The 14,525-nt window shown below is 39.8% G+C and overlaps 1 protein-coding gene across 2 annotated transcripts in view; it reads right to left on the bottom strand.

The window, feature by feature from the left end:
- LOC134803859 (uncharacterized) overlaps positions 1 to 13,892 on the bottom strand; it is a 105,397-nt gene extending 91,505 nt beyond the window's left edge. Inside the window, exons 1-7 of one of the 2 annotated variants that reach the window (XM_063776684.1) lie at positions 13,761 to 13,892; positions 13,275 to 13,435; positions 12,477 to 12,608; positions 8,025 to 8,151; positions 3,060 to 3,197; positions 2,029 to 2,125; positions 917 to 1,066 (exon numbers count right to left, since the gene is read on the bottom strand). In XM_063776684.1, the coding sequence (XP_063632754.1) occupies positions 917 to 1,066; positions 2,029 to 2,125; positions 3,060 to 3,197; positions 8,025 to 8,151; positions 12,477 to 12,608; positions 13,275 to 13,357 (727 nt within the window). In that variant the 5' untranslated portion in view covers positions 13,358 to 13,435; positions 13,761 to 13,892. Of the gene's footprint in view, positions 1 to 642; positions 774 to 916; positions 1,067 to 2,028; positions 2,126 to 3,059; positions 3,198 to 8,024; positions 8,152 to 12,476; positions 12,609 to 13,274; positions 13,436 to 13,760 lie in introns of those variants that run through there. The other variant, XM_063776685.1, reaches the window with a different exon arrangement.
- Between the last annotated feature and the right edge of the window lie 633 nt (positions 13,893 to 14,525).

Below are 14,525 nucleotides of genomic sequence, written 5' to 3'. Positions count from 1 at the left end.
CCTGACAAATAGTAAAAAATCCTGACGTCTGGTAGCCCTAAACGTATAGCTGCGTTCCTGTCGTCAATCTTACCTTTATAGCACTTCAAGGCCAGCATGCACTGTTGGTAGAACTTGTCCCCAGTATCGATAACCTCATCCACGTCCCTTCGAGTAAGTTCTGAAGCTGCCTTATCGTTCAGTAAGGCGCGCCGCCGGCGCGCGTTATGAACGCTATGCACTATGAATGCTATATGCTATGAACGCTATGCACGCAATGTTAATTTGACTGTATGTCGGTCTCCCTAGATCTAACGTTTCAGTTGATTGTGTATTGTCATAGGCTACATATTTTTATCCTTAAAACCCAATTTAAGTTGTTACATTTCACTTACCCTTGATGTAGCACTTCAACACCAACATGGACTGATGGTAGAACTTATCCCCCGTATCGATAACCTCATCCACGTCCCTTCGAGTAAGTTCTGAAGCTGCCTTATCGTTCAGTAGGGTGCGAGCCACGAACGCTATGCACGCTATGTTGATTTGAGTGTATGTCGGTCTCCCTAGATCTAACGTTTCAGTTGATTGTATATTGTCGTAACCTGCATATCTCTGTTTTAAGCCCCTCCTGTTTATTTTAAGTTGTTACACTCTACTCACCCTTGTAGCACTTCAACGCCAACATGCACTAGTGGTAGAACTTGTCCCCCGTATCGATAACCTCATCCACGTCCCTTCGATTAAGTTCTGATGCTGCCTTATCGTTCAGTAAGGCGCGCGCTACGAACGCTTTGCACGCTATGTACGCTATGCACGCTATGTTGATTTGACTGTATATCAGTCTCCCTAGATCTAACGTTTCAGTTGATTGTGTATTGTCATATACATAATTTTTATCCTTAAAACCCAATTTAAGTTGTTACACTACACTTACCCTTGTAGCACTTCAACGCCAACATGCACTGGTGGTAGAACTTGTCCCCCGTATCGATAACTTCATCCACATCTCGTCGAGTGAGTTCTGAAGCTGCCTTATCGTTCAGTAGGGCGCGCGCTATGAACGCTATGCACGCTGTTTGGGTACCTGTAGGAATAAATATGATTTTACAGGCGTATCCAGACTAGTAAATTTTTCGCCAATCTGATTAAATTGTCCGATCGAATCAGGACGTGCGGACGCAAGCGCCAATTTGGCTCGCCGACTTCAATCGCCGATAATGACCGATATTACCGATAAAATGAGGTGCGGACGCAAGAATACCAATTTCTGAGGCCAGTATTTTCGTTCTGGGGCATTTTTTCAATTTAGCGGGCTCTAATATGACCATAAATCTAAAATTGGAGATTGACGCCAATTTCATTTCTAATCAAATCGACCGATTTGATCAGTCCCGTTTGGATACCACTTAAATTAAAAACTTAACTAATAAAGGAAGTTTTTAATATTACCCATTACCCATCCCATATTAAAATGAGAAATAAAGACCGTAACACACTATCGCACCGCACCAAGGTCATTGTGCGACGCACCGATAAGTAAGATCGAGAAAGAGATATCGCTTTCTCGCTCTTAGTTATGGGTGCGTCGCACAATGACCTTGGTGCGGTGCGATAGTCTGTTACCACTACTATCGGCACATCGGGGTCATCGGGGCTACGATCACTTTATCAATCAAGCGAGGAGTCAAAGAGAAACGACAACATTTTAATTTTCAATGCGTTCGGTCATCGTGTTTGGTTATACTTACGGGCTAATTCGAGTTATAGTTATTAGATAAGTATCGTATCGGAATCAGATCTAATAACTAAAATTCGAATTGGCCCGTTAGTAGCCTTTGTAGCCGGTCGATCGAACTAGGTATCGATGGGCGGATGTGGTGGACGCTGATCTGCGCGAGCTCCAGGTTGAAGACTGACGAGAAACGGCACAGGACCGGGATCAGTGGCGACTGCTCGTGTTGGAGGCCAAGACATATTTTTGGGTCGCTGCGCCAGAGGAGTAAGTAAGTATCTTTACAATAAATGTAGGTACGTCATGAAACTCACCACTTCCGACGCCGCATCGGTACCTCCTGGAGTTGCAGGCTAACTTGCCACGTAGCATCATCTTATTTCGGTCCACTTGGCTAAAGTTGTGCCAAATCTGGGACACACAAGACGCTTACAAACTCAGAAACAGATATTAACGGATTGTAACACTAAGCACCACTTGCACCATCCCACTAACCCGGGGTTAACCGGTTAAACTGTTAACCCAGTGTCAAATTGTACTGGTAACCATGGTAACTCCCGGTTTAACCGGGTAGCGAATGGGGCAAGGGGCAAAGTCGCGTTCAGTTTTATGATGCGGCCGTGTGGTACAGCTGCGTTTGTGACCCCCAAATGGTCTCGCCGGAAGATCAGCGCTGACTTTTGGGGTATTTTGCTGAGGCGGGACCATTTCGTGGTAAACTAACTATTTTTTTAATGTTTAAATTTTTTTGTTGTTCTATACTTGTGTATGTTATAGTTTATCATGAATAAATGCGATGATTCTGATTCTAAGGCCCACTTTGCACTATTCCACTAACCCGGGGTTATGCGGTTAAACCGTTAACTCAGTGTCAAATTGTACTGGTAACCATGGTAACTCCAGGTTTACCCCGGGTTAGTGGGATGGTGCAAGTGGGCCTAAGTCTTTCTGTTGAATAGGTAGGTACTACGTTCCTCTATAGGCTACGAAATAACGCGCGTTTTGGTAAGAAAACTGATGTATGGAGTTACCACTCTTTCCTTACTTAGTACTCTATGGTAAAAAATACAGCTTACAGAAAACAGTAGGGAATATTAGGCAAAGCTCTGCGTAGGTGGCACCTTTGTGGCACATACAGTAAACAAACCACATTGACACATCACACGATTTTATTGTCTGTGAAAACTTGTATAAAAACTGTTTAAGGCCTAGTATGTATAAGTTACTCTATGTTTAGTGCTGCACTCTGGCGGCAGAACATTGCAGTAATATCCCCTACAGGCGGTTTTATCGCTGAAGAGATAAGATGATGATGAGAAGTAAAATGATAGAGGTAAGTAAGTACCTTCTTAAGTTTGGCGTACTCATACAATTCCTTATTGATTTCATCGGGCGGGATTCGCAGCAGGCGCGGGCGGCGGCGGCGCCCGCGCCGGTACGGCGGCACCCAGCGTCGCAGCTTCAGCGCGGGCAGCTCGAGTTTCTGCAACAATCCATATTCCATACTAATATTATAAAGGCGAAAGTGTGCCTGTCTGTCTGTTACGTCTTCACGCTTAAGCCGCTGAACCGATTTAGTTGAAATTTGGTGAAAAGGGCGGTGGAAATGAGAAAATTAATGAAGTGCCTGTTAATTGGTGTAAACAATTAAGCATATTATGCTCGAATTGCTATTAGATTTTACCCAAGCGCTGTACTTACTCTAGCTGCTGGTACTAATTCCACGCAGACGAAGTCGCGGGCAAAAGCTAGTAATATTATAAAGGCGAAAGTGTGTATGTCTGTCTGTTACGTCTTCAAGCTTAAGCCGCTGAACCGATTTAGTTGAAATTTGGTATAGAGATAGATTGAGTCCCGGGGAAGGACATAGGATAGTTTTCATGCCGGAAATCATCCCTGAAGAGAGTGCAAAGGGGGGTGAAATTGAAAGAGTTAATGGAATTGCCTATACAGTATTTGACGTAAGCAATGCGCTAATTGTATGATTGCTATTAGCATTATCCAGGCGCCATATCTATTTTAGCTGCTGTCACAAATTCCACGCAGACGAAGTCGCTGGTAAAAGCTAGTAGGGAATATTACGTAAAACTGGTATCGTCTTGGGTCGTCCCATTCGTTTTTCGTCAAGTTCTTAAACTAGTGGCTCTGTGAGCTGTAGACCTCGCGAGCAGAGCTTGAAATAACATGGTGCTAAGAGCTTTAAATACACCGTGTTTTTTTTTATTTCCGTTAATTTCAAGGGTGCATTCCTGAGCTTAAATCAAGTAACTTTCTCAAAGACACCGATGTTCTAATTAAGTCCATTTCGGAGATAATCCATAATTTATTTTTTTACTATAAGGCCTCTACAAGCGTGTACACTTGCCTTAGGGCCGGCTTACATATTGATTAGTGTTTAGAATGAGTTCATACATTTGCTACTAAACTTAAGTACAATCTCGGTCGATTGATGTACGAAATGACATTGATATGTCACAGATTTCAATTGTTTGGTTGAGTTAAATGTAATGCCCGTGTTACAACAACGCTATATGCTACATTTAATTACTTTTTAAACAAAAAAAAAAAACAAAAAAGGAAACAAAAAAAATTTTTTTTTTGAAAATTAACTATGCCATTTAGTTCTTATAAACGTACTTAACTATACCCCGAAGTTAACGGAATTCAATAAAAACACGGTGTATAGTAAATTAAAGAAAAACAATACGAAATTTATGTGTAAAAAAATACAAAAAGTTATAATATCCCAGCATACAATTACTGGGGATCGAACCCAGACCCTCTGTGCAAACAGAAAAAGCGAACGTTTACAAACTGAGCCAAATAGTTCTTAGATGGGTTGACGAAATTTAGCTACTCCTTCTCAAATTAAAATTAGTTAAAATTAAATATCTAAATACCGCCTAAACCAGCGATAATTTTTTTCTGCATTTTTTGCTATTAACTCTGTAAACATGTTTCAAAAAGAAAAAAGTCTTATGATATCGATACGACTATTTGTTGACCGAAGCGAAGCGAAGGTCTACGTTTTGACTCGGGCATTTTGCTTTCGTATGTCCGGATGTTCTCCTCTACAGGTCGCAATTCTTAACCGATTCTCGTGAAATTTTGTGACCGAATTTTATGACTAAATAATTTTTTTTTGTCAATCCGGTTTTTGGAAATTTTTAAAAATGGCGGAGTCGTGATACCTGGCGCCTAAACAAATAGTCGTATCGATATCATAAGACTTTTTTCTTTTTGAAACATGTTTACAGAGTTAATAGCAAAAAATGCAGAAAAAAATTATCGCTGGTTTAGGCGGTATTTAGATATTTAATTTTAACTAATTTTAATTTGAGAAGGAGTAGCTAAATTTCGTCAACCCATCTAAGAACTATTTGGCTCACGTTTGTAAACGTTCGCTTTTTCTGTTTGCACAGAGGGTCTGGGTTCGATCCCCAGTAATTGTATGCTGGGATATTATAACTTTTTGTATTTTTTTACACATAAATTTCGTATTGTTTTTCTTTAATTTACTATACACCGTGTTTTTATTGAATTCCGTTAACTTCGGGGTATAGTTAAGTACGTTTATAAGAACTAAATGGCATAGTTAATTTAAAAAAAAAAAATTTTTTTTGTTTCCTTTTTTGTTTTTTTTTTTGTTTAAAAAGTAATTAAATGTAGCATATAGCGTTGTTGTAACACGGGCATTACATTTAACTCAACCAAACAATTGAAATCTGTGACATATCAATGTCATTTCGTACATCAATCGACCGAGATTGTACTTAAGTTTAGTAGCAAATGTATGAACTCATTCTAAACACTAATCAATATGTAAGCCGGCCCTAAGGCAAGTGTACACGCTTGTAGAGGCCTTATAGTAAAAAAATAAATTATGGATTATCTCCGAAATGGACTTAATTAGAACATCGGTGTCTTTGAGAAAGTTACTTGATTTAAGCTCAGGAATGCACCCTTGAAATTAACGGAAATCAAAAAAAACACGGTGTATTTAAAGCTCTTAGCACCATGTTATTTCAAGCTCTGCTCGCGAGGTCTACAGCTCACAGAGCCACTAGTTTAGGCGCCAGGTATCACGACTCCGCCATTTTTAAAAATTTCCAAAAACCGGATTGACAAAAAAATTTTATTTAGTCATAAAATTCGGTCACAAAATTTCACGAGAATCGGTTAAGAATTGCGACCTGTAGAGGAGAACATCCGGACATACGAAAGCAAAATGCCCGAGTCAAAACGTAGACCTTCGCTTCGCTTCGGTCAATTAGTCCTATTCTGCTTTCATCACTTATTCTACATCGAAAGCCACCGACGATTGTGACGAATGTAGAATGAGTGACGAAAGCAGAATAGGACTAATTTAAGAACTTGACGATAAACGAATGGGACGACCCAAGACGATACCGTAAAACTCTGCGTATAGAGGGCGTCACTAGCCCAATCACAGGGCCTACCGCGAAACACGAAAATCGAAAGTTCGGTTTCTGCCTCTTTATCACTTGCCTCATCATCATCATCTCAGCCATAAGACGTCCACTGCTGAACATAGGCCTCCCCCTTTCACTTGCCTAAATGAAATGAAATGAAATGAAATGTATTAATGTAGGTATGTTGAGAATGGGTTACATAAGCTTAAATTAATTGCTACTCTAGTAATAGTCTATTTGATTGATAGAGAGGCAGATAACGAAATTTCGAATTTCGCGTTTCGAAATTTCGTCGTCATCGAAACAAACCGCCTTGATGCATCAATACCATGAATCCAGTATTAAAACTGAATCTGGCATGAGGGTGGGGAGAAGTGACCGAACAGGATAGTCTTATGTATCTTTCAGTAGGAGTAGCAGCGAAAGAGCTATTATTGTTTGTCCTTGTCACAGTCTCACATTTTGTTTGTTCCCCACCGTTTTTTTAGTATGGATTATGAGGGCAACAAATGATTTCGACCAATCACAGTGTCGCATTTGCGTATGTTTTGTCCCTCACGGAGGCACGCGTATACCACTTCTATACGATCCTGCCTTCTATGATCAATACCTATATTTATCAATGCTCGCCACTGAAAACTTAAACTAATGTTAGTATAAATTATCTCAGATGAATTTTTCGGGTTCGGGTGCTAATCCGTTAAACAAAAGCCTTTGTTTCTTTTAAGAGCGCTCTACAGCACGTGCCAAAGCAACCATTTCGTTTAAAAAGCAACTATCGTGATAGTATTAAGGTTCAAATTCATGGGACAGCTCGTTCAGAGAACAATCACGGTGGTCTTGTTTTTGGAGATAACAAAACGTGTTATCTCCGTTATGGGCTGTTTTATGAATTTGAACCATATAAATAGAATGGTAAGTTTGCTTTTTAAACAGGCTTGTTCCCGTTACTTATGTCGGGGCTATTAGCAGTAAATAGTGTAACCACTGCATAAAGGAAACAATACCTTTTGTTTAACAGATTAGGGTCCGAGCCCGAAAAAATCACCTGAGATAATTCATACTATAAGTACATATCATCATCATCATCATCACCCACACTGTGTTTGTCCATCAGTAAACTTTATTACAAAAGGCTTAAGGTCCACCGATGAACAGTTAAGGCCTGTCCAGGCGAGAACCATTTTTCGCCAATCTGATTAAATTGTCCGAATAAATCGGGTGGTGCGGACACAAACGCCAATTTGGCCAATGTCACCAATTTTAAGTTTATGGTGATATTTGAGCGCTTTAAATTAAAATAAAATTACAAAAATAATATGTTTGAGATTCTCAAAATGAGCTCTTTCATTTGATATGTAGGCCCCCCAAAAGTGGCCTCCATGTTTAAAATTCATTTGTTTACGTAAGATGTCCGTCATTGGGTCAAAAATTTACATCTTTCAACTTAATTGGTCCTTTTGGAGAAAATGGGCTCTGACAGACAGACTGATAGACGCACGAGTGATCCTATAAGGGAGGTACGGAACCCTATAAATGCCCCCAAACGCGAATACTAGCGTCACAAATTGGTATTCTTGCGTCCGCACCCCATTTTATCGGTAATATCGGTCAACTTCAGCGAGCCTAATTGGCGTTTGCGTCCGCACAGCCTGATTTGATCGGTCAATTTAATCAGATTGGCGAAAAATTGTTCCCGTCTGGACACGCCTTTAACCTTTTAACCGCCGTAGACATACAAAATCGGGCTCATTTCGCCGCGGTCTGATGAATAAGACAAAACTTCGTGTAACTTCGTACCTACCGCCGGCGACATGAGGTTGAGGACGCTCGATGAAAAATTCTTGGCGGTTAAAAGCGTTGCTGTTTGTACTAACCAGTGGTGGCTCTCGTGTTGGAGGCCCCGGCGGCTTCCACGGCTTGCAGACTAGCGGAGGCCTCTTTATGTCGGGCCACCGTGTCTTGAAACGTGCCTTTCTCTCTTCGGAGCGCCGCATTTGTGCTCTGTCATCAAAACATAGAGGTACAATAATATAGAGATGAAACGGGGGAGGGGCCAAACGACCGAACGAGATGCACTTATGGAACTTTCAGTAGGAGTAGTAGAGAAAGCGGTATTATTGCTTGTCCTTGTCACAGTCTCACTTTTTGTTTGTTCCCCACCTTTTTAATAATATGGAGAATGGTGGGCAACAAATGAATTCGACCAATCACAGTGTCGCATTTGCGTATGTTTTGTCCCTCACGGAGGCACGCGTATACCACTTCTATACAATCCTACCTTCTATGCATCAAAACCAATAAAATATAATACACCGATCACACGGTTTTCACACCGACTTGCATGGTGAGCCGATGTGTGTTCTCTTATAGTCTCTATCTTTAGGTATTTAAATAAAGGCAAAGACATATGTAACTTCGTATAAGATGAATAAAGTCTAAGGAAAAATCGTGCCTCGGAAATCAAGAAAAAGTCATTCTCGGATAGATGGCGCACACACCTTTGGCCTATGCTCGGCTAGATGGCGTGACAATACCGTTTCATATTTAACAATTTTAACGCATAGATCAGTGAATGAACATGGGTCAAAATGATATAAAAATAATAAAATCATTTATCCATATAAATATTTTTTTTGGTAATTTTATACGTTTTCATTTTGAGTTTTAGTCGTGTGTCGATAGATGGCAGTAAATTTACTGTGACTACAAAATTTACTATGACAGGACCCCTCTATCTATTCTCTTTGATAAAAGTAAACAATTTGTAAATTTTCTGGTAGTTATAACATTTATTGGTTAACCAAATACCATGGTATAATAATATACTCCGCCTGGTACTCCATTCCCGTCTTTTCTAGGTCACCTAACTGACACGGGCTTACGTCATCATGCGACAGCGCTATATGATAATATGCGATAGCGCTATATAATAAATAATAAATAATAAATATTATAGGACATTTTTACGCAAATTGACTAAGCCCCACGGTAAGCTCAAGAAAGCTTGTGTTGTGGGTACTCAGACAACGATATATATAATATATAAATACTTAAATACATAGAAAACAACCATGACTCAGGAACAAATATCTGCATCATCATACAAATAAATGCCCTTACCAGGATTCGAACCCGGGACCATCGACTTCATAGGCAGGGTCACTACCCACTAGGCCAGACCGGTCGTCAATATATAGCGGCCATGTTGTTGTGACGTAGCCCCGTGTCACTCTGGGAATGGAAGACCATGTTTTATTAGACTATGCCAAATACAAAACCACCTGGATCTGTCACTGAACTGCGTACCTGACTGTAACCTACATTATTTGCTCATGTAGTGTTTTCATCTACCCTCAACTGGCTTAAAGAGCCATTTGAGGGTAGGTTTTTTTTACTTTTATTTAAATACCTAATGATACAGATTATAGATACCGAAACATTACTTAGGAAGTATGATAGAAATACTTAGACTTGAATAGAATGGAAATAATTTATCTAGACAACACATAAATACCTACAAATAACACTTATAAATAGCAATGTAAGAGCGTTTTCAGATTAACCGATCGGATATCGGATGGAAGTAATATTATTTAGTCATTATTTCTAAAAACGAGCTATAAACGCATAAAAGGCGGCCTTGGCGCCGTATGGCACTCTCATGCAGCTGTTTTTCTCATAAGGGGTCGTCCAGAAATCATGTGATCGTTTAGACTTAGAGGGAGGGTGGGGGTAAGAAAAATATCACGAATGATCACGATGGGGAAGAGGGGTCAGAGCAGATATCACGTGTAAGGGTCAATTTTCAAATAGGCATTTTTTGCTGTCCCGCGGCTATAACTCGAAGTCCATAGGACTAAACGACTGGTTATGTATATATTTTCATCCAATGTATTGTGAACTTTAAATATAAATAAATAAAATAAAAATCGTTTATTTCAGATAATTGATCCATAGCGTTATTAGTAGGTATAAACTTAAAAACTATGTTAATTACTAAAAATAAAAGAACGAATGAAAACTATAATCAATATATATAATAAAAGAAAGTGTACAATGTGCGTGCCTCTAAAACTCAGAAATGAGTCCCGATACGATCAAGAAACCTATATGGGGTGGTAGCCCTCTATCTCCCGTCCATGAAGAAGTTTTCCGTGTCTACCTGAAGGGTGTGCTTTTGAAGATAAATAAGGGCTGAAAGTTTCGCTCTCTGAGACCCAGAAGCAGTTGTTTTTGTTTTGAATTTTGAACCTTAACTAAAAAAAGGAAAGTTCAGAATAGATCGTGAAATATATACCTACAAAGTTTGTACCTGGTGAAATGTCTCGGGTTCGGAGGTTAGATATTTCTAGAACATTCGAGAGTATTCGAGAGCTTTCCACAGCATATTTGGAATGTTGTCGAATATTCGAGAACATTCTAGATCATTGTGAACATTCCAGAACACTTTCGAATATTGTGGAATATTCTGGAACATTCGATGCCATCTCGGAGGCTAGACATTTCTGGAACAGTCCAGACCATTTGAGAGTATTCGAGAGCATTCCACAGCATATCAGAACATTCTGGAATGTTGGCGATAATTCGAAAACATTCTAGATCAATGTGAACATTCCAGAACACTTTCTAATGTTGTGGAATATTCTGGAACATTCGCAGCTGTCTCAGAGGGAAGACGTTTCTAGAACATTCCAGACCATTCGAGAATATTCGAGAGCATTCCACAGTATTCTGGAATGTTGTCGAATATTCGAGAATATTCTAGATCATTGTGGAACATTCCAGAACATTTTCAGATGTTGTGGAATATTCAGGAATATTCGAAGCCGTCTCGGGTATCGGAGGCTAGACATTTCTAGAACATTCCAGACCATTCGAGAGTATTCGAGAGCACTCCACTGCATTTCAGAACATTCTAGATAAATGTGAACATTCCAGAACACTTTCGAATGTTGTGGAATATTCTGGAACATTCGAAGCCGTCTCGGAGCCTAGACATTTCTAGAACAGTCCAGAACATTCAAGAGTATTCGAGAGCATTCCACAGCAAATGCTGTGGAATTCCACAACATTCATTCTGATTTCAGAACATTCTGGAATGTTGTCGAATATTTGAGAACATTCCAGATCATTGTGAAATATTCCAGAACACTTTCGAATGTTGTAGAATATTCTGGACTATTCGAAGGTTATAACACTTTAAACTCTCGCGTTTTGTACACATATTTAATTACACAAACGGGTCTACCGCGATATAATTTCATTGTTTTTACCTTTAATTCCGACGTTTCAGCTGAGTTGCACCAGCTGTGGTCACGGAAAGACCACACCACACCACATCTTTCCGTGACCACAGCTGGTGCAACTCAGCTGAAACGTCGGAATTAAAGGTAAAAACAATGAAATTATATCGCGGTAGACCCGTTTGTGTAATTAAATATGTATTCGAAGGTTTTTTGTAGGATCATAGCTACCATTGTGGTAACGTCGTGAGGTTCGAATGTTCAAGAACATTCCGGAATATTCTGGAATGATGTCGAATATTCGGATATAGCCTAGAATCCAGGATACCAGATCATTGTGGAACGTTTCAGAACACACTCAAATGTTGTGGACTGTTCTAGAATATTGTGGAGTATTTGAAGCCTTTTTTGTCTTTCCATGAAGAAGATTCCCGCTTTTACCTGAAAGGCGTGCTTTTCAAGATAATTTTACCCTCTAGACTAGACATTTCTAGAACAGTCAAGAGCATTCGAGATCATTCTACAACATTTCAGAAGATTCTGGAATAAAAAGTAGAGTGGTGCCTCGTACAGTATATGTTTTGTTGTTAAAAACCCTTTCTAAAGCGATGATTATAAATCTGATTTTATAAAAATAAAAAATATCTTAACGGAGGAGGGGTCAAAAATAGGCCAAATATGATCACATGATTTCTGGGCGACCCCTAAGTGCCTTCCGACATCCGATATCGGAAAGGCGCTTCCGATAATTTTAGCCATGTCGGAGCCCCCCGTCAGCTGTCGGCAGGGGTGCGAAACTCTTCCCTTCGGCCACAGTATAATACGAATAATACGATTCTTATTTCTTCCTAATTCGCGCAATGAGTTTCGAGTCGTTGAGGTCATCGAACTTGACAACAAAATGGCGGGAACCCTTGCACGTCTTATCTCACTCACACAAGCATGGTACGCGTTCACCTACACGAGCTTAGACTGTGTGCGTAGGAATTAACGCGTTTGTTTCATACATTTGATCGCCAGTGTCCGAGGTGTGCTTCGGCGAAGGGTAGAAAAGGGCTAAAGAGAGAGAGAGATCGTGCTTACTCATACAGGAGCCGTGACGGGGATTTCGGCGGTGCCGGCGGCGGTGACGGTAACATCAGCTGCTTGACCATCTCAACATCCTCCTTGGAGCGCCCTGGCATGGCCAGGTCCGGCGAGGGGGCATCTCCGGCACTGAAAAACAATAGATTGTTAACCAAGGGATGAAAGGCACTCATTTCTGCCGAGGTAGTTTGGCGCTCGAACGCAGTGAGAACGCCAATAGTCCGAGGCTGAAATGATGCCTTTCACCCGAGTTAAACACTCTACTTTTCATTTCGAATACGAGGAAAGTAAAATGCATGTGTTTTACCTGTGGTTTTACTAAGTATACATTTTTATAGTATTTTTTATGGTACTTTCAACTAACAATTTAGGCAAAAGTATCGTTATTTATGGAATGGGGAGTCAAATATCAGAAAATACCATTTATACCCAAATTTTAATTGCTTATCGTAAAATAAAAATTGCACTTGAAACCTAAAACTTTCTCGGGGTCCAAATTATCCCCATACCAAAATTTGTCCAAATAGGTTCAGCGGTTTAAGCGTGAAGTGGTAATAGACACACTTTCGCATTGAAAGTTGGTCAAACCAATTTGTCAGTCAGATTTAGGGTCAGTTGCACCAACCACATTTGACAGACTGATCAACGTCAGTCGGCGCGCCCCGGCGCCTTACTATGAAACTTTCCATAAGAACATAAAAATTTAGCGAACTCTATAACGATACGAACAGTTTGGTGCAACCGACCCTTATAAAGCCGCTTGCACAATGGATTCAACCGGTACGGAATACTCACTTTTTATTTTCTTTAGGACTGTCATGCATTTTAGTGTCTTGAGGCATTTTAGTGTCTTGATGCGTTTTAGTGTCTTGAGGCATTTCTACTTAGTTTTCGAAAATTGAACCAGTAGGTACTAATTTCCGGAATGACGGTACGTCGATAAGTTATATTTTTTACTGGAATGAATTTTTTAAAGTAGGTATTACAAAGCCAAACAGGTACCATAGGATTTAGGTACAGTCACCTGCAATAATATATTACACAACGAAGGCCGCAAAAATATGTAATATAATCCGGCAGCATTATCGTCAACAGGAAAACAATAGATAGATAATACTACACATAGTAGGTACACACTTACCTACTACATCTTATACTAGAGAATAAAGTAGGTATACTCTAGTTTGTAAGGTATTTCCTCAGTTAGGGTGGTACCCTATTCGAACGAAACAACATTATGCTGTGCCTTACCTCTATAGAAACGATATTATTAATACTTACACATGTACACATTAGTTTTTCAATTTTTTTTACGTTTTATTTTAGTTTTATTTCATTAAAAACAACACAATTCGACAATCGCAGCCATAGATTTTTGTATTTATTAACGTCGTGATGCCCTTTTGTTTCGCATTGAAAGAATGTCATAATATTGAAAATAAAAACGCATTGGTTCAAAAAAGGTTTTATAGTTTGGCCAGAGATTGTCGTTTCGAGTAAACATAGATAGAGAGAGTCATACTGTCTTTGTCTTACGTTAGTACTAGCACCTAAAAAGAAAGGAATGAGTATAGTTTTTTTTATTTCATTTACTGACAAATTTGGTTTGCCAGACTATTTTCATTTGATTTTCATTATTAGTTTGGCAATATATTTCATGGTCATAGCTAACCGAATACATGAAAAAAAAAAAACCGGGCAAGTGCGAGTCGGACTCGCGCACGAAGGGTTCCGTACCATAACGGTCACCCATCCAAGTACTGACCACTCCCGACGTTGCTTAACTTTGGTCAAAAATCACGTTTGTTGTATGGGAGCCCCATTTAAATCTGTTTTTAGTATTTGTTGTTATAGCGGCGACAGAAATACATCATCTGTGAAAATTTCAACTGTCTAGCTATCACGGTTCGTGAGATACAGCCTGGTGACAGACAGACGGACGGACGGACGGACGGACGGACGGACGGACGGACAGCGAAGTCTTAGTAATAGGGTCCCGTTTTACCCTTTGGGTACGGAACCCTAAAAAATGCTACCAAGATGGCC

Source organism: Cydia splendana, chromosome 27 (assembly GCF_910591565.1).
Source record: "Cydia splendana chromosome 27, ilCydSple1.2, whole genome shotgun sequence".
NCBI lineage: Eukaryota > Metazoa > Arthropoda > Insecta > Lepidoptera > Tortricidae > Cydia > Cydia splendana.
Note: the sequence above shows the minus strand (reverse complement) of the source record. Positions and strands in the feature narration are given on the sequence as shown.